Consider the following 19,686-nt stretch of genomic DNA (forward strand, 5'->3'; position numbering starts at 1 on the left):
GAGATGGTATGTGACTTCTGGGACTTAGCGAGGCCAGTAGTGCGGAACTGGCTGTATTTCACTCTTTTTTTTGCATTTTGATTTCACCTATGCTCGGCGATCCGTTGGGAGTAAATGGCGCTTCTTTGGAGGTCACGATATCTATATTGAGGCCAGTTTGTGGGCGGGAAGCGCCGTTCAGTAGGAGCGTCCCACCTCTCTCTTTATAAGGCCGTCGCGGGGATTGCCTTGTGCTGAGAGGGCCAAGCTCTTCGGTCGCCTTCTTGAGGACTTCTATCTCGCTGCCAAGGCAGTATTTGAGGAGCGAAGAGGATGTGCCGGACGAGGCATCTTCTAGATGACCCACAACTGCATTTATTTCTGTAGACAAAACCCGGGGCGGAGTGTCGGGATTTCTGATGAGGATGCTCTTTAATGACGCTTCGAGCTTGCTTATTTGTGAAAGGGAATCCTCCCAAGTGTTCCTGGAGTGCTCTGCAGGATGTAGCTCGTTCTTGAAAGTCTTTAGATCTGCAACCAAGACGTCTTCCTTGGTCTCGAGATAACTTTTTGCGTAGCCCAGCTGATCGTGCAGCACTGGCGATCCTTCCCGACGGCCCAGCGTGCCGAAGTTTGATAGCAGTGATGCGTTCTGTCGATTCGTTTTGGCCGAAATACCCAGTTTTGCCAGAACTCTTTCCTGCGAGTGACGCACGTGTTGGAGATCGGACTCGAGCGCGAGTTTGGCGCTGTCTACGTGGCTTTGCTGGCGTCTCATCTCTTCTGAGACCAGCTCTTGGTCTTTTTTGAAGGCAGCAAGAAGCGACTCTAGTTGGCTGACTTCGCGGTCTGCCCGCTCCTTGCAGGCCTGCAGCAGCGCTATTCTTTTCAGCACAGTAATTGGAGCGGGATTCTCGGGTTCGGACTCGCGGCTAGCGCGCGTTTCTTGCCCATCGGCAAGGGAAGTGTTTGCTACGCCTACGTCGTCGAGGTACCTGTTCAGATACAGTCGGTATGTTGAGTGCAGCTCGTGGCGCTCGGCCGGCTTCGCTGGCGGCTCCGGAGAGGCTTCGTGGAGCGCTGTGGTGCTCCAGTTTGCTGCTTGCGCCCTCAAGGAACGCTCCCTCTGGCTGAGCCTGTCGAGCTTGGAGGCGGTCTTTTTCAGCCGGTCGATCTCCCCTCTAACGCTGCCCTCGCCATCCGCGGCCACGAGGATGGACAGCAGCCTGCAGATGTCGCTGAAGCATGTGAGGATGTCTCTTCGCAGCCTGTCGAGGACGTCGGGGTTGTGTATCTGGAGAAGGTACTTGTGATGCGCGGCAGCGAGCTCGCCAAGGAACTCTTCGATTTTGGCCTTTTGGATCAGGACCTCTTCTAGCTGCATTGTGTGCGCGGGAGCTGGGCTCTGGGTGGTTGCTGGATTCTGGACAGGGCGCTGGGCTCTGAGTCTGTGGATGCGATGGGAGGTGCATCGGGGTAAGGGTGGTTACAATGTGCGTGTGGTCTAAATTGGGCCTGTTTCGTGTCACGTGACTCAACGGCAGAACTCAAACCCTGGCGCGGGGAGGTCTGAGTCTGCCGGTGCGGGTACTGTGCGGGTGTATTTCTCGCGTATTCCAGGGCTATCAGCCCTCTGGAGCACCGCTATAGCGTCGCAAATTTTCCGTAGCGGCGCCAGCGACGGGGATCAGCCTGTCACGACAGTGAGCTGCTTCCACCAGCAAACTCCAGCGCGTGACAGCTTGGCATAGCGTATTATAGCGCGATGCAATGCGCTACGGCCATCCCTAGCTATCCCTGTTGTGGAGGCCACTTGCGACACCCCACACAAAGGCGTCGCCGCGTCATTTTGGTACAAAGTGATCTGTCGTCGGCGCCCAACCTGCTTAGTTCTGGACAGCGCAGTGGGACGCAGACACGGCTCGCGCGTCGCAGATTCCCAGCACAGGTTGCAACTGTCGCTGAGAAGACGCATGCAGAAACGCAGCACAAAGACACGCACCGCACGTGCCCCGCGTGCACGTGCGCGCTGCGCCTGGTCTCGAACCAACACCACGATTCCTGCCGGGTGTTTCTCGTCTCCGCCTAGAACTTCCCTGCTATTGTTCCCCCCCCCCCCCCCCTTTCCCGCTGTTCCCTTGCTCCCTTCGCTCCCTCCGCTCTCCCTCAACCTCTTTGGCCTTCGCTGACGCCCGGGCCTGCCGCCCGGACCCGCCGCCCGGACCCAAGCCTGACACTGGCGCCAACTTTATTGGACTTTATCACTGTTTACAACGCTCTTGTGTGCCGGAGTTCGGCGTTCGCCAGTCCCCGTGCTCTAGCACCCGTGCCGCCAGCCGGCCCAGCCGCACGAGCTCGCATCGCGCCGAAACTCTTCAACGAGCTACTTCGCTCAGTGGCTCGACCAGCGGCCTGTGCGCACGTGCTGGTACCGTCCTACGACGCGATGGTCCAGGGCGTCCCCGGATGCCTGTGTGTTCTGACGGGCTCGGCTCGCTGGCTCGACTCGCGAGTTTGGCTCGCAAGTTTAGCTCGTGGATTTAGTTTGCAGACTCTACCTGCAGGCCCTGCCTGCGAGCGCGGTCTGATCGCAGCCCTACTATGGGCGCATGCGCGCCGCTCGGGTTTCCTTCACGTGATTGAAATGCGATTTTCAGTTTCTGGCCCTCTTTTTTTTTTCCTGACCCATCAACCATCATTACTTTTTTTTTTTTCTTCAGGGCATCGGCAAGCCATCTGGAAAAAAAAATCATATAAATTTGGATGAAAAAGACCTTGGGAAATGGATTCCAGTCGTTCTTTGGAGTTTGGTTTCCTTTCAGTGGAATGGGGATTGTTTGGTTTTGAAAATGGTTTCTTTGTAGTTTTTAAAAGTATCATATCTCTCTCACCGAGGTACCCGACCACACTTGTCTTCTCCTAAGCCCTTACAATGTCTTTCAAAGATTGTTCTAAAGCCCTAGAGTACTTGAAATCGTACGAGGAGAAGGATGGGTTGTCCGCGGAGCAGCTCATGGACTCCAACATCAGAGGCGGTCTGACCTACAATGACTTTCTGATCCTGCCCGGCAAGATCGACTTCCCTTCGTCGGTGGTCAACTTGCAGACCAAGATCACCAAGAAGATCACGTTGAACACGCCTTTCGTGTCCTCGCCTATGGACACTGTGACAGAGTCCGAGATGGCCATCCAGATGGCGCTGCTCGGTGGTATTGGTATCATCCACCACAACTGCTCGCCCGAGCAGCAGGCTGCGATGGTGAGAAAGGTCAAGAAGTTTGAGAACGGGTTCATCAACTCGCCTATCGTGGTGAGCCCCACCACCACGGTCGCCGAGGCCAAGGCCATGCGCGCCAAGTTCGGCTTCTGTGGTTTCCCAGTGACTGGTATGTTTTGAAATTTTCCCACGCCGTCCCCGCGCGTGCGTTTCCCCGAGGCCCCTCCCCCTCCGCGCGCGTCTTCCACGCTCGCGAGACTGAGAACAAGCGTGATGATCGACTTAAATTAATAACTTTCGTTCTACTGAGTGTTGATCAAACGATCTTGTAGAAAACCTTTATTGAATCTGACACTCTCAGTCACGCGCACGCGCAGTGCACGGGCCCGCGGAGAGACGCAGCTCGCGCGACAACAGTCCAACAGCAACAATATACTAACAACCTCGCAGAATCCGGTTCTTTGCCAAGCAAGCTGATCGGTATCGTCACCTCTCGTGACATTCAGTTCATCGAGGACGACACCCTAACCATCGCCGAGATTATGACCAAGGACCTGGTTACCGCCAACGTCGGTGTCACCCTGTCGGAGGGTAACGAGATCCTGAAGAACACCAAGAAGGGTAAGCTGCCAATCATCGACAAGGACGGCAACCTGGTCTCCATGTTGTCCAGAACTGACTTGATGAAGAACCAGTCCTACCCTCTCGCCTCCAAGTCTGCCACCACCAAGCAACTTCTGTGTGGTGCCTCCATCGGCACTATCGATGCTGACAAGGATAGATTGTCTCTGATGGTCAAGGCCGGTCTAGACGTTGTTGTCGTCGACTCCTCCCAGGGTAACTCCATCTTTCAGTTGAACATGATCAAGTGGATCAAGGAGACCTACCCGGACCTACAGATCATCGCCGGTAACGTCGTCACCAGAGAGCAGGCCGCTTCTCTGATCCAAGCCGGTTGCGACGGTTTGAGAATCGGTATGGGTTCCGGTTCCATCTGTATCACCCAGGAAGTCATGGCCTGTGGTAGACCTCAGGGTACCGCCGTCTACAACGTCACCAAGTTCGCCAACCAGTTTGGCGTCCCATGTATGGCTGACGGTGGTATCGGTAACATCGGTCACATTGTCAAGGCTTTGGCCTTGGGTGCCTCCTGTGTGATGATGGGCGGTATGCTCGCAGGTACCACTGAGTCTCCAGGTGAGTACTTCTTCCAGGACGGTAAGCGTCTGAAGACTTACCGTGGTATGGGTTCCGTCGACGCCATGCAAAAGACCGACAAGAAGGGCAACGCCTCCACTTCCCGTTACTTCTCCGAGTCCGACAAGGTCTTTGTCGCTCAGGGTGTCTCCGGTGCTGTTGTTGACAAGGGTTCTATCAACAAGTTCATTCCTTACCTGTACAACGGTCTGCAGCACTCTTGCCAGGACATTGGTGTTAGATCCTTGACGGAATTGAGGGAGCAGGTCGACAACAGCACCATCAGATTCGAGTTCAGAACTGCTTCTGCTCAACTCGAGGGTGGTATTCAGAACTTACACTCTTACGAGAAGCGTCTGCACAACTAAGCTTATTAAATTAGAGCTTCTTTAGACCTTACTACATTGAGGATAGTTTGTAGAGTAAGGCATTTTTCAATTGAAGATTAAATTAAAGTTTATATTGTCTCTCTCCACTTAAATAACACAAAAGCATTGCCAACATTCACTAACATTTACACTATATGCGGCTCGAGCCTGCGCCGGAGTGCCATTTTTAACTACCATTCTTTTCCCTTACGATTTGCTTGTAATAATCGTTACGCTGCTTGTCAACTTCTTGCAGCTTTGGCGGTAGTCTTTCGTTGACCAAGTCCTCGCGGCGCGCTTTTTCGAATGTCGACAGTGCTTCCTTCAGCCCTTCGGGGCCGTGTGCTAATGCACCCCTTGGCAATATTCCTGCGTTGATTGTCTTGAGATACTCGACCTTCTCACTTTCTTCCCTCAGAATTGAGTACATCCGTGAAACCTTCGCGATTGCCATGATCTTGCTTCTCAACGCGCGTCTTTTAGCTTCGTTGTTTAATATGGACGAAGTAGGCTTTGCTCCGGAGACACCTGATGTCGTTTCTTGGCTATTCTTGTAGGCAACATCAGCCTTCCCCACGTCCTCCTGGATCATTGGTGTCTCTTCCTCCAGCTCTTCCTCTGTGCAGATGTTCAGGATGGAAACCAACATTTCGGTAACCTTTTCTCCGACAAATGGCAAAGACCAAGTAAATACGTCCATAAAGTTAGGAAGCCAATATGGATGTGGCGACATGTTAAATTGTCTTATGTTCATGACGTTGTTAGAGTAGTTAAGCACCGCCGCTTTATTTTTGTAAGCGTCTAGATAATTGGGGGCGCTAAACAACGTCAGCAAGCTCGGAAACCCTAATGTTTCTGTATTCTTGTACATTCTGTACCCAGCATCTTGTGCTTCGTGTGCTCTTATAATAGAAAGCAGCCCAGTTTTTTGTAAGAATTCGCACGCAGCTTGATAAGTGAAGGCAAACGAACATCCTCTCACAGAGTTTGGAACGAATTTCGTTCCTGAAGGATCGTCTGCGTCTTCGTCGTAAGTCTCTGTAGGATCTGCCCACATCAAATCGCACATCAATCCACGAGAAGGTATTTCCTTGAACCGGTCCATTCTATTGATATCATCCAGCGACCGAAGTTCTGGAGATATACCGCCATGAACACAGAAGTACTGGCCATTCATAACGGCAGCCAAAGGCAAGGCATTGAACGATTGACAGCAGGATTCGTAAATTTTGAGGTTGTATTTATGCAGGCATTCGCTCTTGAACGTGAAATAGGAGGTTAAGTGCTTGCATTCATGATTGCCTCTTAGTAACCAAAAGTGTTGGTTAAAGTTCAGCTTCAAACTGTAAAGATACAACAGACACTCGATAGAAAATGAGCCTCGATCGACATAATCGCCCAAAAATAGGTAAGGCGTCTTCTGGGGGTCTCCGCCCACCTCAAATAATTTCAGCAAATCGTAGAACTGCCCATGAATGTCACCACACACCGTGACAGGAGCAGGCACCTGAAGAAGGTTGGGTTCGCGGGATAGGCAGTCTGTAGCCATCTTCAATATCCGCAGCACTTGAGTCTCACTCAAACGGCCCTCGCGACGAAAATGCTCTCTCAAAAAGTCGTGGTTTGGGAGCCCGTTCCCCTGGAAGAGCTCCGCGTCCGTGGGAGTGCCCAATGCGACAGGACGGACAGAGCTACATACTCTTTCCTTTGTAGAAACCCGTGTTCCGTTCTCAAGAGTGTACGTTGTTAGGTCTGCTGTTGTCTTTCCGGAAGAGTTGTCGCATTCCCCGGGTTTATTTTTGATTATCTTCAGGGCTGCATTGATTTTTTTGGTATTTTCCTGGGCCTTGCTTATGTCTTTTGACATCCTTAGCTAATGTATGGTTCCTCCGACGTGTTGCGGCCCGGAAGAGCACTTTCACTTTGTTTTTTGTTCTTGTCAACTTGTCCTGCCTTCTGGATGCTGACCGTTGTATAGCCAGCCTACTTCAAGTTAAGCCTTATTTTGACATTCGTGGCCAGTGAGTGAAATTTTTCAGCAAGCTCATCGCATACTAATCAGTACATCTCTCATTATTTGACCTTAATCGCATCTTCCTAGCGGCTGCAGTTTAATAATCATTGCATCATGTCTTCAAATATCGACGAAGCTGCTTATGTGGAAGCCGGAAATGGCCAAGCTTGTTTAGCTTTCAAAGACGAAAAGCAAGAAGCTCGGTTCGAGCTAGGTGTGTCAATGATGGTGTACAAGTGGGATGCACTTTCCATTGCAGTCGAGAACGGATGGGGTGGGCCTGAATCTGCTGAAAAAAGGGACTGGGTCACTGCTGTGATTGTGGATCTTTTCAAGTCTGAGAAAATAGTTGATGTAACGTTGATTGAGGAAACGTTGCTGTATGCTATGGCAGACGAATTCGACACCAATGTCGAAGACGACTCAGCACTTCCCATCGCTGCTGGCATAATTGAGATATACAAGCAGTGCGATGCCCAAGATTTTTCGACGGTTGAGAAACTATACCTCGACTGGACTGAGAAACAAAAGAGTAAGGGAAGCAAGCGCATTGTGCAAGTTGAGGAAGATCCACTGAATCCAGATGCCTCTGACAGCGAGGAAGAGGAAGAGGAAGTGGATGGCGAATTTGAAGACGACGACAGCATGGCGGTTGACGAGGTGCCTGAAATCAACACGGAACCTGTTGTGGACGAAGACGGATTTGAGCTTGTACAGAAGAAGGGTAGAAGGAGACACAACTAGCGTGTTCAAAACAACAATTCGGGTGTTTGTTACGGTATATCGAGATGTATAACATAGGTTCAATTGTTAACGGCGAGAAACGTCATTAAGTAATTTATAGATTCTATTTTGAGCTCCCATTGGGATGCCTTTGTAGAGACGCGGTCCCGTTTCCTATCATGGAATTTCGTGGGGTCCATGAACGCGCAGTACCCGGAGCCAAAGTCCCCGGCGTCACCATGACTCCGTCAGGGGCGTTAACGCCCCAACTGTTACCGAGTCTTAGCTTTCTCAGAAAGTTGGAAGTCATTTCCATCAAACTGTAGTTCTCTCTCTCATCGACCTTCGTTTTGAAGAGCTCCACTCTGGTACCAACCCATATGTTGGGTTTGAGCAATCCCATGTCCAAAACAAAAGAACCCTCCGGAGAAACTAGATCATCCTCTGGCTCATTGCTAATTTCTTCGCAAATCTTCTCATCTTGAGGATTTTTCTGAAAGCCTGCCCATGAAAATCTAAAGAGCGAAGAACGCTCGTTATTCTGGCTTCCGGCTTGGTACTTGTTGTTCAGCCATGATGAGAAGCTTGAGCCTACGCTTGGGCTGTTTGGGGCACTATTAGATGCGGATTCGGGCTCCTGGTGCAGAAAAAATGTGGAGATAGAGCTACTATTACTGTTCGTCCTAGAAAGCGATGACCCTTGTGAATTGTGTCTTTCTAATCTTGGTGTTTGGGGTTGCGAGAGTGACTGGTTCTGATGCTGTAAGAATGCATCTTGTTGTGAGTTCTCTTTTGTGTACGCGCTAATAAACGGGACGCTGTTGTAGTTGAAAATGTCGGCCCAGAGAATGGATAAATACCAACGAGAAGCTGGCGCACTGTGTTCCCAACTTATTAGAAGGGGATTAGTGACCTTGATGCTGATCTTTGTTTCGTATGGCATTGCATGAGAGAGCTCCTTTTTCAAGAAGCTCTCAGATTCCAGCAACTTACGAAGCAATGGAATATAGGTCGCGGTTGTAACTTGAGGGATCTCTGGAAACATTTTGTTTACAATTTTGACGGTTCTTTTCAAGATGGAGAGAGTCTGAGACCCTAGCCAGCTATCTTTCAGAGGACCCTCCTTTCTTGTTTTCAGTTTACTCTTAAAACTTAAGCCGAGTGGTCTAATGGGTCTGAGAGCAAGGAGCAGCTCTGTCGAAGACAAGATTGGGTTGTGTTCCTTATCCGAGTGTTCAAAAAGTTCAATTGTTTTGTTTGGAGACCCGTTCGCAATTCGCTCGGCAGTAGCCTCGACCTCCTCAGAATAAGTCTTTTCTGCGTCAAAAAACAAAAGCGACTGTAGTTGAGCCTTTTCCATCAAACTGTACTCGCTCCCTGAGAAAGATTGCAGGCCCGTATTGGCCTGACTGATGCGAACATCGTAAGGCAATGAATCGTCAAAAAAGTCACTGATGAAGAGACTGTTTGGCTTCAAGGACGCCCGAGAATCTTGTCTATCATAAACGTAATTAATCTCTGAAGAAATCTCTTGGAGTATTTCGTCTAAGCGTTGGACGACGCGAGCGTGCCGGCAAAGCACGAATAACAAATGTTTGGAGTCTCTGAAGTAATTGAAAATGCAGCTGTTGAATGCATGAAGAAGAAGAGCTAAAGTGTCAAGTTTGAACCCAGGAGAAAAGGCGTAGGGTTTTGCTTTTTCATCAGGTTTGTTAATCGTCGCGTCTGAAGAATTTCCGGAACTATCGGGATCACCTTTTTCGCCAGCGAAAGTAGTCAAGTAGTTCTTGGAAGTCATCTTTGAAATCAGCTGTAAAAGAGCCACGCATGCGTTGTAGCTTAAGCCAGTAAGCTTATTACTTCTTTCGGAAGAAAGTTGAACCAGCTCCCCACCATCCTTTTCATGAGCCATGGGAAGCAGGTTGTAAATTATTTCAATCAAGTTGGGATCCAAAAACAGATTTTCATGGACCTGGTTCATTGCAATGTTAGATAAGTGGATAATTGCAAAGTCGCGGTACGTCAAGTGATTAACGTCCCCAACGGACAATTTGAAAAAGTTGGGTAACTTGTTGGTATAATAGTTAACATTGAAACAAAAGGACATCTTGGAAAATACCAGCTTCTTCGATGACAAGTATATGGCAAATCCAGATATGGCAGGTATTAAGCTTGTTCGCCAATCCGGCGAGTCGGAGTAGTATTTGATGTGGAATATACAGACCAGCAGTAGCTTGTTAGCGTACTTATCTGCGACGTAGTTCTCGAATGACTTGTTGCACTTCATTAATTCCCAAAGTAACGTCGTAACTTGCAAAGTGGACCTTGGCAAACGAGAAAGGTTGCTTTTGGAAGACGCGCCCTTTGCTGAATTACTGCGGGAATGGCCGTTCTTTTTCGTTGGGCCTTTACCTTGTTTGGTGCTGGCGTTCGAAGAGCCGTTGAGAAGAGAAAAGGGATTAGATTCGTTTTCGATGGCTCGGTCGATGGGCCTCTTGAGAAGTGTCACCAGGCTGATCAATATGAACTTCAGATCAAATTCCCGGTTCAATGTCCCCAAATAAGAGGAGACTAGGTTCTTGATCTCGTAATTAGTAGAGTAAAGATTTAGCCCATAGAGAAAGAGGTAAATCTCGCTCCGTCTCGGCCCCTCGATGGAGCATAAAAGGGAAAGGTTCAACATTTGCGCAGAAGCTGCAGCAAGGGCCTTGCGTAACGCTCTCATGTTCGTGCTCTTGCAAGAAGTATGATAAGAGTTTGGAGGGTAGTTCAGGCCGTTGTTCTCCTCGTTATTGCGGCAAGAGCGGCACACAAGGTTCAAGAGAGAGGATGCCAGGCATATAATGTGGAACTCTGGTAGGGATGTGGTGAGCACGCACAGAAATTTGGGGATATGATTGGAGTATAGTTCTTTTGAGGAAACAGTCAACAGGAGCCGCAGGACCTCCAGTCTGTTGGAGTCCAGTTTAGGACTGGGTGGTCTATAATTACTCTCCGACGTGTTGATGCCATTTTCCCAAAGCAGGAAGGATGTTTTGCCGAGCTCGTCGAGCTGGGGCTTTGAAAGAGGCAGCGTGAAGCCCTGCATGAAAAGCAACTTGACGCACGCCTGCAGCAGGGCCACTCCAAGCGGCACAACCGCCTGGGACTCGGTAGGAGCGTGGTTGACATTAAGTTTGGGGACGACAACGGGAGCGGGAAGCTCGCCACATTGGAGGGCCTGCGAGCTATCTCGGCTCCAGAAGAGCGAGTCCTCGAGGCTCTGGTCCGTATCCATTTCGAAGAATACGGGCATGATCTTGGTCATGATGCGGACGCTGCTGAGCAGCTCGGCCCTGCGCGCACGAAACTCGTCCACGTCGTCACAATGCTGCAGCTGGCACGCGAGCGCGTGGATCTTGAATGCAAAAAACCGCACCAGGCTGATGAAGTTGGCCTGGTTAGATTGGAAGATGAGCCGCAATTCCTGCGTGGAAACCACAGAATACACATCGCGCGCCTCGGCGTCCGAGCTTGCGAATGCGCTGAATACTGGCGAGAACAGCTCCTCGTCCGGCAGTGCGTCGCCGGCTCCATCCTCGACCTCGCCCGTGAGGCCGTTTTGCGACAGAGGGTCATTGTAGCAGCGAATAATATCTCGCGGATGTGCCGAGGGTGAATACAAAGGTAGAACGCCCGGGTCTGCGAGTTGGAAAATGTGGTCCCGGTACTGCGTAAGTTTCGAATCAGACTGGCCCATGCTCGGGGCTGTGAAGTGCAGGTCGCTGGGCGCGTATGGTTGGCTGGACCGGGATGTTTTTTTTTTTGCTCGCGGCGCCTGGTTAATTGACAGCCTATGGTGAACCTATAGGCAAACAAAACCTGCCTGATCACCAGCTAGTGGCGAGAAGAGCCTGGTAACTCCCCACGGCGACTCAAACGCAGGGAATGGCGGAGATAGTACGTAATCAAGTGTTATTCCGGGTGATATATGCTAGATAAATGGACATTAGAAAGGCAAGACATGAGACAGACGGGAGTGAATGCCGGGTATTGTATGGTGTGGAGCGTTAGTGTACAGGAGGGGGCAGAGCGGAGGTGGGCCCGCGCGCCTCGCACGTGCCCGCGCGAGGCGCTTACCAGTCCTCAACTTGCTCGAAAGCGCGCTTGTTGCGCATGATGTCGTTGTCGATGTGCTCGAGGCGCTCGTCTAGCTGGTTCTCCCACATCTCGAGGGAGCTGGAGCTGGAGACCGTACGCGAGTTGACCAGCATAGGCGCCTGCTTGGAGCTTGGCATGGGCACGCGCTTGTAGTCGGGGATCGTGAGTTCCGAGTTGTCCTGCACGCATGAAGCAGCGGTGCGCGCGGCGGGCGCGGGCGCCGCGCCGCTGACTTGGTAGCCACGGTCCACGGACTGGCGGATGCGCATGCCTATGGTCGACAGCGCGCCCTGGCACGCGTACTGCTCGTTCTGTCTCTCAATACCCTGGCCTAGGTGTCTCTTTTGTGGTGATTCTGTCATTGCGATACTCTGTATACGGGGGAGATCAGAGTTTTCTCTTATCGCGGCGTTTAAAAATTTCGCCCAGGGATACCAAAGGTCGACCGGCTTTTTATACTCGCCAGGTGACCACAGAACGCTGCGGGAGGGGGGTGGCGACCAGCCGTTCAGACGCCCGGGTAACGGGTGCGTCTGCCGATGCACGAAGCGGCTGCACCGCACCCGTGCACCCTGGATTGTTTTGGTAAATATCGGTGTCTGGGTGTGTAAACACACAGCACCCACGCACCCAAGAATTTTTTTGTGGGCCGGATCATCGCATATTTCATGTGCTGGTGTACGATATCACATGATCATTATCACGTGCATGACCAAGTCCGATTCGTGCGTGGCGGCCACGTGCACAATACGTGTCCTGTGACCCACGCTCCCGCCGTACCAACTGACTGACGCGCTGTCCCCGCGCGAGGCTGCTTCTATGCCACTGAACCTAGCGTAGGCGCCCACATCAATATGTCCGTACTGCAGAGGCCGGGCTCAGGAACTCATCGATATATTTGAAATATTTCCTCTATGCACTAGTAACAGCGAAAGATTCCCCTATGCACTAGAGAGAGCGAAGTTGGTGAGGAAACGTAGTGCATACGGCACAAAAGTTTTCACTCTAATGGCGGCGGCGTCAAACACATAAAAGCTGGGCTATTCCCACACGCTCCCTCGTCCTGTAGTTTAGCGGGCGACCAGTAAAGTCAAACAAACACACAGTTTCAAGATGGCATCCGTTAACGTAAACCTATCTTCTAAGCAGACGGTCGAGCTCGAGCAGGAGTACTCGGCCCACAACTACCACCCTCTCCCTGTGGTGTTCCACAAAGCGCTCGGCGCGCACGTATGGGACCCTGAGGGCAAGGAATACCTGGACTTTTTGTCGGCGTACTCGGCGGTCAACCAGGGCCACTGCCACCCAGAGATCATCGCCGCGCTGGTGGACCAGGCGTCGAAGCTGACCCTGTCGTCGCGTGCGTTCTCCAACGACGTGTTCGCCGCGTTCGCTAAGTACGTTACCGAGTACTTCAACTACGAGATGATGCTGCCCATGAACACCGGTGCGGAGGCGGTCGAGACCGCCTTGAAGCTCGCCAGACGCTGGGGCTACATGAAGAAGGGCATCCCCGATAACCAGGCCATCATCCTGGGTGCGCACAGCAACTTCCACGGCCGTACCTTCGGCGCGATCTCTCTCTCCACCGACGAAGACTCGCGTAACAAGTTCGGCCCCTTCCTGGAAAACACCACCTCCAAGATCCCCGGCACCACCGACAGATACCTGCGCTACGGCGTGGTGGAGGACGTGGAGCTGGCTTTCCAAAACGCCGGCGACTGCATCGCTGCGCTGATCGTCGAGCCCATCCAGGGTGAGGCCGGTATCGTGGTCCCCAGGGCCGACTACTTGACCAAGGTCCAGCAGCTGTGCCGCAAATACAACGTTTTGTTGATCTGCGATGAGATCCAGACCGGTATCGCTAGAACTGGTAAGATGCTGTGCTACGAGCACTCTCCAGACGTGAAGCCAGACATTATCTTGCTGGGCAAAGCCATTTCCGGCGGTGTCTTGCCAGTCTCCTGTGTCTTGTCTTCTAAGGACATCATGTTGTGCTTCGAGCCTGGCTCTCACGGCTCCACCTACGGTGGTAACCCACTGGCTTCGCGTGTTGCAATTGCGGCCCTTGAAGTTGTGAGAAAAGAGAACTTGGTTCAAAGAGCCCAAGACTTGGGCGAGTTCCTGCAGGGCGAGCTTGAGAAGCTGCGGGACTCTTCGAACGGCATTATTTCTGAGGTTCGCGGTAAGGGCCTGCTGACTGCTATTGTGATCGACCCTAAGCGTGCCAACGGCAGATCCGCCTGGGACCTCTGTCTCCTGATGAAGGACCAGGGAGTTTTGGCCAAGCCCACTCACGAGCACATCATCAGATTGGCACCACCTTTGGTTATCTCAAAGGAGGATTTGCTGAAGGGTGTGGACGCCATCAGAAAATCTTTGGAGCTATTGCCAACCGTGGAAAAGGCGGCTCACTAGGAACTTGTTTAATAGTAAATTATTAGGAGGCTTTAATAATATCCATAACGTACACACACTAATATTCAAATTCGTGTCTAGCGGGGCTGCTTTGGTAACTTGCTGAACCTGAGGAGCATAGAGAAGGGGCGTATTCACTCACGATTCTACGAACTCAGTTTACTGTGTGCAGGCCACCTCGCCGGCACCGGTGACCGTTCGTATTATACGTTATCAAGAACAGAAACAAAGACATCCCTGGCTTATGCTTCCCACCGAAACGGGAAAGCCGCGGACAATTTACTGTACTTATGGGATAGGCGAGGGCATAAACACTAATCGGAAACCAACTTCTGAGCTCAACCTATATGTCACCATTACGAGTCAGTCCATAGTTTCTTTCTCGCTACTTGCAATCTACTCACTCCTTTTGTATACGTCGCTCATAATGAGCTCTTGTGAGATTTAACATATTTCGTAAACACTTGCTAACATTTACTATAAGAAACGAAAACATTGCACCAGAAACAAAACCACGGAAGACCGGCCCGCCAAGTATAAGTTGGTATACTAGTCTCTGCACCGCTGGAAGGCGGCCTAAGGACAAGTGACTGCTACGGTTCCAAGGGCTCTCCGATCATCACATGACATAAAGGTGTTTCGGCGGCTAAAAAAAGCTTGAAAGTTGCCCTTTAGAGAAGTAACAGCACGCCAGAAAAAACCACACACATAGAAAGGTGCATTCAGCATGCATAAGAGTCCGCAAAAATGCTTACCAGCGCTTTTTGACTAATTTGGACAGGGCTGGAACGTGCTTCAAAGCATTGAGAGCTTGTGATATCGCCCTTTGTTTGCTCGTAGACAAGCTACATCACGTGATAAAAATAATTAGCTGATATATTCACAGAAGGCATTTGGCGACCTAACGTTTGCACTGGAGGCACCGAACCTTAGTACTGTCCGCATCTAAAGATGAACAACAGTAGCGCTTCAGGCTCACTACTGGCAAATGACCTAACCATCAACTCTACAGGGTTAACAGTCGCAGGTGACAATGTCATTGAAGGTCTTACTACCGCTTTTAACTTGTTGACGCAGGCGTCTTCATCGATTCTGGCGGTCTGCGGAGCCATCTTTACCAGCACTACTTGGCACGTCATGCGCTTCTTTCTCCTGCGAGTACCCTCTTGGGTCGTCGTATCTTCCAGCGTTAGTATTACCCTTTCATTCTACACTCTGCTCTTAGTACTGTTTACCATAATGTTTGCCACATACTACGTGCTAAGTGGCCGATTTTTGCATGCCTACAAGCGGCTACAACCTGATGACAGCGATGAGAAGCTGCTCAAAGACAAGAAGTTTCGTGATGAGACGGAGGCACTTTTCGCCAACAAGTCTGAAAGCCAGCGGAAAGGCGGGTTCACGTCGTACCTGGATGAATTTCTTAGCGCCATCAAAATTTTTGGTTACCTCGAGAAGCCTGTATTTCATGAACTGACCAAGTCTATGAAGACCCGTAGGCTTGAAGAAGGAGAGGTTCTACTTGTTGACGATGCCCTTGGCTTTGCCATTGTTGTTGAAGGAAGCCTTCAAACTTACCATAAGGTTCAACGCACCAACAAAAATCTGACGGGTAGTGTTCCTGATTTTCTAGACGGAAGCAACTCCGACTCACTTGACGATGCTGCCTCAGACTGTGACGCTTACTCGCTGAACGGTGAAAAATACCAACTCTTGAACATCGTGAGAGCCGGCAACCCAGTTTCATCGTTAGTGAGTATTTTAAGGCTTTTCACCGGACGCAATGACACTCCACTAAGTAACTCAATTCCCAGTTTTCCAGCATCCGAAGAGGGCTATCCAGGCTTTATGTCACCCTTTCTAGATTCAACCTTAGAGAATCATGCGTCTGAACTAAGAAATACCTCTAGAACGCAAAAGCTTGCGCAAGAGCAGCTAGACTCTGGCCCACGTTCGCCTAACACCGAAAATATTCGAGGTGAAACTAAAGATAGACCGGAGAATACGGTACCATTTGAAGGCTCGTTGCCCGATATTATCGCCTGCGCACCTGGGGACTGCACTATCGCCATAATTCCTGCATCCGCTTTCCGCAGGCTGACTTCAAAGTTCCCCCGCTCTGCATCTCATATCATACAGATGGTACTAACAAAGCTTTACAGAGTGACATTTCAGACGGCTCATACTTACTTAGGGCTCACTAAAGAGATAATCAACACTGAAGTTGTATTAAACAGATCTAACAACATCGAGCTTCCATACTACCTGAAAGAGGCTGCGATCCGAAAGATAAAAGCTCAGGAACTGTTTAAAAAAGAGGAGCAGTTAAAAACCCCGAAAACTGGTCCAAAGACGAGAACTCCAATTGGTAGGCGCTCTTCTAAGGGACGCGCATCTCCTCACTCCTTTCTCAAAAATCGCGGCTCCCGACATGTAGTGCTGGATTCTAGAGATCACCTGAACCCTGGTGATTTACTTTCAAATGTTCCCTTGTCGCGGAAGGACACTCCTACGATAAGAGGGGTGTCCAATAACTCTGTTTACCAAAGTGAAAGCGCGAAATCTAAAAGTTTCAGGAACTCTAACAATCAGGTCAACGCCCAGCTTTCTTCCTTGTCTTCCCTATCTGACAAAGCGAAGGCAATAAACAAGAGTGGGAAGAGCAGCGCACTAAGCGCCGCTACCAACGAGGATGACGAAATTAGGGAAAGGACTTTCTCTGCCGCTCAAGAGGAAACAGAAGAGTCATCTTGGAGAATCGCTTTAGTTGAAGGAATGTTTTCTTACCTTGGCATAACAAAGGAAAACATACTTCCTACGACGGATGATGACGACGATGCGCTCTCGTTGCGTAGGTCCTCGGAAGTGTCCTTGACACCATCATCTCAGATGAGTGCTCCATCAGCCTTCCGTTTGTTGTCTCCAGATCAGTTTGTAACAAAGAAAGGACCTAAGGTTAAACCAAAGCAGGAATACAAAGAAGAAATACCATACAATATTGATTTTGACACAGTCAAAGATGAGTTTGCTCAAGGTCTACAAACAATGTTTGTACGCGAAGGTTCTATTTTGGTTTCACAGAACACTCACAACAAAGGCCTATACTACATTATATCAGGCACTATGGAGGTTATTTGGACGAATGAAGAAGACCACACGCAGCACATTCTGCATAATATAAAGTCCGGCGGAATAGCTGGTTACTTGGCTTCTTTGATAGGAAGCAAGTCCTTCGTCACTCTTAGAGCAAAGACCGATTTGTATGTTGGATTTCTGCCAGTTCCCACTTTGGAAAGGCTCTGCGACAAATATTTTATGATATATTTACGGATTGCCGAGACCTTGATCAATCTCTTAAATCCTAAAATACTAAAATTGGACTACGCTCTAGAATGGATACATTTAGATGCATCAGAGATTCTCTTCAACCAAGATGAGCCTGCTAACGCAATTTACGTCGTTTTGAGCGGCAGACTTCGTCAACTTCATCGTTCGAATAAGACAAAACCCGAAGCTCTAGAGAGGAAAAACAAAAAAAGACACTTGCGCGATAGCTCTAAAGTCAGGGCGATTAGAGAATATGCCCAGGGTGAGAGCTTAGGGGAAGTTGATGTGTTAACCGCAATAAATCGCCTTTCCACTGTCGTTGCTTTGAGAGACACGGAGCTGGCTCGTATTCCTAGAACACTGTTTGAGCTTCTTGCAATGGAGCATCCCTCGATAATGATTCGAGTAAGCAGACTAGTCGCAAGGAAAATTCTCCAGCAACAGAGAGGATCGGAAGCCCCTGAATCCATAAACAGCGCGAAAGACTACAAGTATGATTTCAACCTTCTCATTCCTCCCACAGAAACAACGAAGGGTTCTGTCATAAACTCTGAACATGGCGCTAGTGCTCCTTCAGATGGCGACAGCAGACATAGTTATCGCACAATAACCATCCTTCCAATCACCCAGGGTCTCCCAGTCGAAGAATTTGCCTCGAAATTGGTAACCGCTTTTAAACAGGTGGGAATGTCTACAATTGGACTTAACCAATCTGCGACTTTGTCTCATTTAGGGCGTCATGCCTTCGACGGGCTCTCTAAATTAAAGCAGTCTGGATACTTTGCTGAGCTTGAAGAGATCTACGATACTGTCGTCTACATTGCAGACACGCCCACGAACTCTTCCTGGACTACGACCTGTATCAACCAAGGAGACTGTATTTTGTTGCTAGCTCATTCAGCAATGACACCGGATATCGGCGAGTTCGAGCGGCTGTTAATCAAGTCAAAATCTAATGCTAGAATCGAATTGATACTTTTGCACGCAGAGCGCTACGTTGAGCCTGGACTTACCCACAAGTGGTTAAAGAACAGGATGTGGGTCCATTCTCATCACCACATGCAGTTTTCCAGTCCATCGTATGTTAGGGACAAGGAACCTGAAGCTGAGCCCGAATCAAATACAAAAACTTTCATCCGTAATTTGAAAAGAGAACGCCTAAATCACATCACTAGACAGACCCAGGAAAACATTTCTAGGTTACTGCCTGATTCGCTCAAATCAACCGTCGAGAACTTTTCCTCAAAGTTTATCAACAAGAAGTCCCAGTTTTACACGCCAGTTTTATCGCACAAAAATGATTTTCTAAGACTTGCTCGTATCCTTTCTGGCAAAGCTATCGGGCTAGTTTTAGGAGGTGGCGGTGCTAGAGGCATTAGCCACTTGGGCGTGCTCAGAGCGATTGAGGAGCATGGAATCCCTATTGATATGATTGGTGGCACTTCGATTGGAGCATTCGTGGGTGGTCTTTACGCGAAAGACTACGACCTGGTGCCAATCTACGGGCGCATGAAGAAATTTGCTGGCAGAGTTGGCTCCGTATGGAGACTTCTGACAGACTTGACTTGGCCTGTGACCTCTTACACCACGGGCCACGAATTTAACAGGGGCATATGGAAGACTTTCGGGGACATCCGTATCGAAGATTTCTGGATACAATACTACTGCAACTCTACAAACATCACGGAGTCCATTCAAGAGATACACTCAACTGGCTATGCTTGGAGATATATTCGTGCATCAATGTCACTAGCTGGGCTTTTGCCACCAATCGAAGACAATGGCTCCATGTTGCTCGATGGCGGCTACGTCGATAACCTGCCAGTGTGGGAAATGAAGGCCCGGGGATGCAATACAATTTTTGCAGTGGACGTCGGATCTGTCGACGACAGAACACCCCAAAGATACGGCGACTCTTTAAATGGATTCTGGATCGTGTTCAACAGATGGAATCCCTTTTCTGATTACCCAAACATTCCAAATATGACAGAGATTCAAATGCGCCTGGGCTATGTCGCATCGGTCAACGCATTGGAGAAGGCTAAAAACACACCCGGCGTCATTTACGCCAGACCACCAATCGAAGACTACGCGACTCTGGATTTCGCCAAGTTTGAGGAGATTTATCAGGTAGGAACCGCCTACGGTCACGATTTCTTTCAAGAACTTGAGAAACAAAAAAAGATGCCCCACATCCCAGGCTCCGAGATGTTAGCGGACGATCCGGAATCGCGCCATCGCATGCTATATAGACGCAACAGCGTGTAAAACCGTTGCGGAAGAGACAGTTTCTAAACGCGGGG

At 49.8% G+C, this 19,686-nt stretch overlaps 8 protein-coding genes and 1 non-coding gene across 9 annotated transcripts; 5 read left to right on the forward strand and 4 right to left on the reverse strand.

Moving 5' to 3' along the window:
* Window positions 1-58: 58 nt before the first annotated feature.
* Window positions 59-1,363, reverse strand: ATG23 (Atg23p; the record flags this gene model as incomplete). Its single annotated transcript, XM_002553353.1, has 1 exon — window positions 59-1,363. The coding sequence occupies one exon, from the start codon at window positions 1,361-1,363 to the stop codon at window positions 59-61; it is 1,305 nt and encodes a 434-aa protein (XP_002553399.1).
* Window positions 1,364-2,911: 1,548 nt separating this feature from the next.
* On the forward strand, window positions 2,912-4,761 carry IMD3 (IMP dehydrogenase IMD3; the record flags this gene model as incomplete). Its single annotated transcript, XM_002553354.1, has 2 exons — window positions 2,912-3,365; window positions 3,647-4,761. The coding sequence occupies 2 exons, from the start codon at window positions 2,912-2,914 to the stop codon at window positions 4,759-4,761; spliced, it is 1,569 nt and encodes a 522-aa protein (XP_002553400.1).
* On the forward strand, window positions 3,453-3,564 carry SNR54. Its single transcript, XR_002432195.1, has one exon. It is a non-coding gene; the product is annotated as a snR54 (small nucleolar RNA).
* A 187-nt stretch (window positions 4,762-4,948) lies between the features above and the next one.
* CNA1 (calcineurin catalytic subunit A) lies at window positions 4,949-6,628 on the reverse strand (the record flags this gene model as incomplete). The annotated part of the gene is made up of 1 exon (XM_002553355.1): window positions 4,949-6,628. The coding sequence occupies one exon, from the start codon at window positions 6,626-6,628 to the stop codon at window positions 4,949-4,951; it is 1,680 nt and encodes a 559-aa protein (XP_002553401.1).
* A 261-nt stretch (window positions 6,629-6,889) lies between these two features.
* Window positions 6,890-7,519, forward strand: TSR2 (Tsr2p; the record flags this gene model as incomplete). Its single annotated transcript, XM_002553356.1, has 1 exon — window positions 6,890-7,519. One exon carries the CDS (start codon window positions 6,890-6,892, stop codon window positions 7,517-7,519), a length of 630 nt encoding a protein of 209 aa, XP_002553402.1.
* A 103-nt stretch (window positions 7,520-7,622) lies between these two features.
* On the reverse strand, window positions 7,623-11,237 carry ECM30 (Ecm30p; the record flags this gene model as incomplete). The annotated part of the gene is made up of 1 exon (XM_002553357.1): window positions 7,623-11,237. The coding sequence occupies one exon, from the start codon at window positions 11,235-11,237 to the stop codon at window positions 7,623-7,625; it is 3,615 nt and encodes a 1,204-aa protein (XP_002553403.1).
* A 376-nt stretch (window positions 11,238-11,613) lies between these two features.
* DIF1 (Dif1p) lies at window positions 11,614-12,000 on the reverse strand (the record flags this gene model as incomplete). Its single annotated transcript, XM_002553358.1, has 1 exon — window positions 11,614-12,000. One exon carries the CDS (start codon window positions 11,998-12,000, stop codon window positions 11,614-11,616), a length of 387 nt encoding a protein of 128 aa, XP_002553404.1.
* A 751-nt stretch (window positions 12,001-12,751) lies between these two features.
* On the forward strand, window positions 12,752-14,056 carry CAR2 (ornithine-oxo-acid transaminase; the record flags this gene model as incomplete). Its single annotated transcript, XM_002553359.1, has 1 exon — window positions 12,752-14,056. One exon carries the CDS (start codon window positions 12,752-12,754, stop codon window positions 14,054-14,056), a length of 1,305 nt encoding a protein of 434 aa, XP_002553405.1.
* Window positions 14,057-15,007: 951 nt separating this feature from the next.
* Window positions 15,008-19,651, forward strand: NTE1 (lysophospholipase; the record flags this gene model as incomplete). Its single annotated transcript, XM_002553360.1, has 1 exon — window positions 15,008-19,651. The coding sequence occupies one exon, from the start codon at window positions 15,008-15,010 to the stop codon at window positions 19,649-19,651; it is 4,644 nt and encodes a 1,547-aa protein (XP_002553406.1).
* Window positions 19,652-19,686: the final 35 nt, after the last annotated feature.

Source organism: Lachancea thermotolerans, assembly GCF_000142805.1.
Source record: "Lachancea thermotolerans CBS 6340 chromosome D complete sequence".
Taxonomy (NCBI): domain Eukaryota; kingdom Fungi; phylum Ascomycota; class Saccharomycetes; order Saccharomycetales; family Saccharomycetaceae; genus Lachancea; species Lachancea thermotolerans.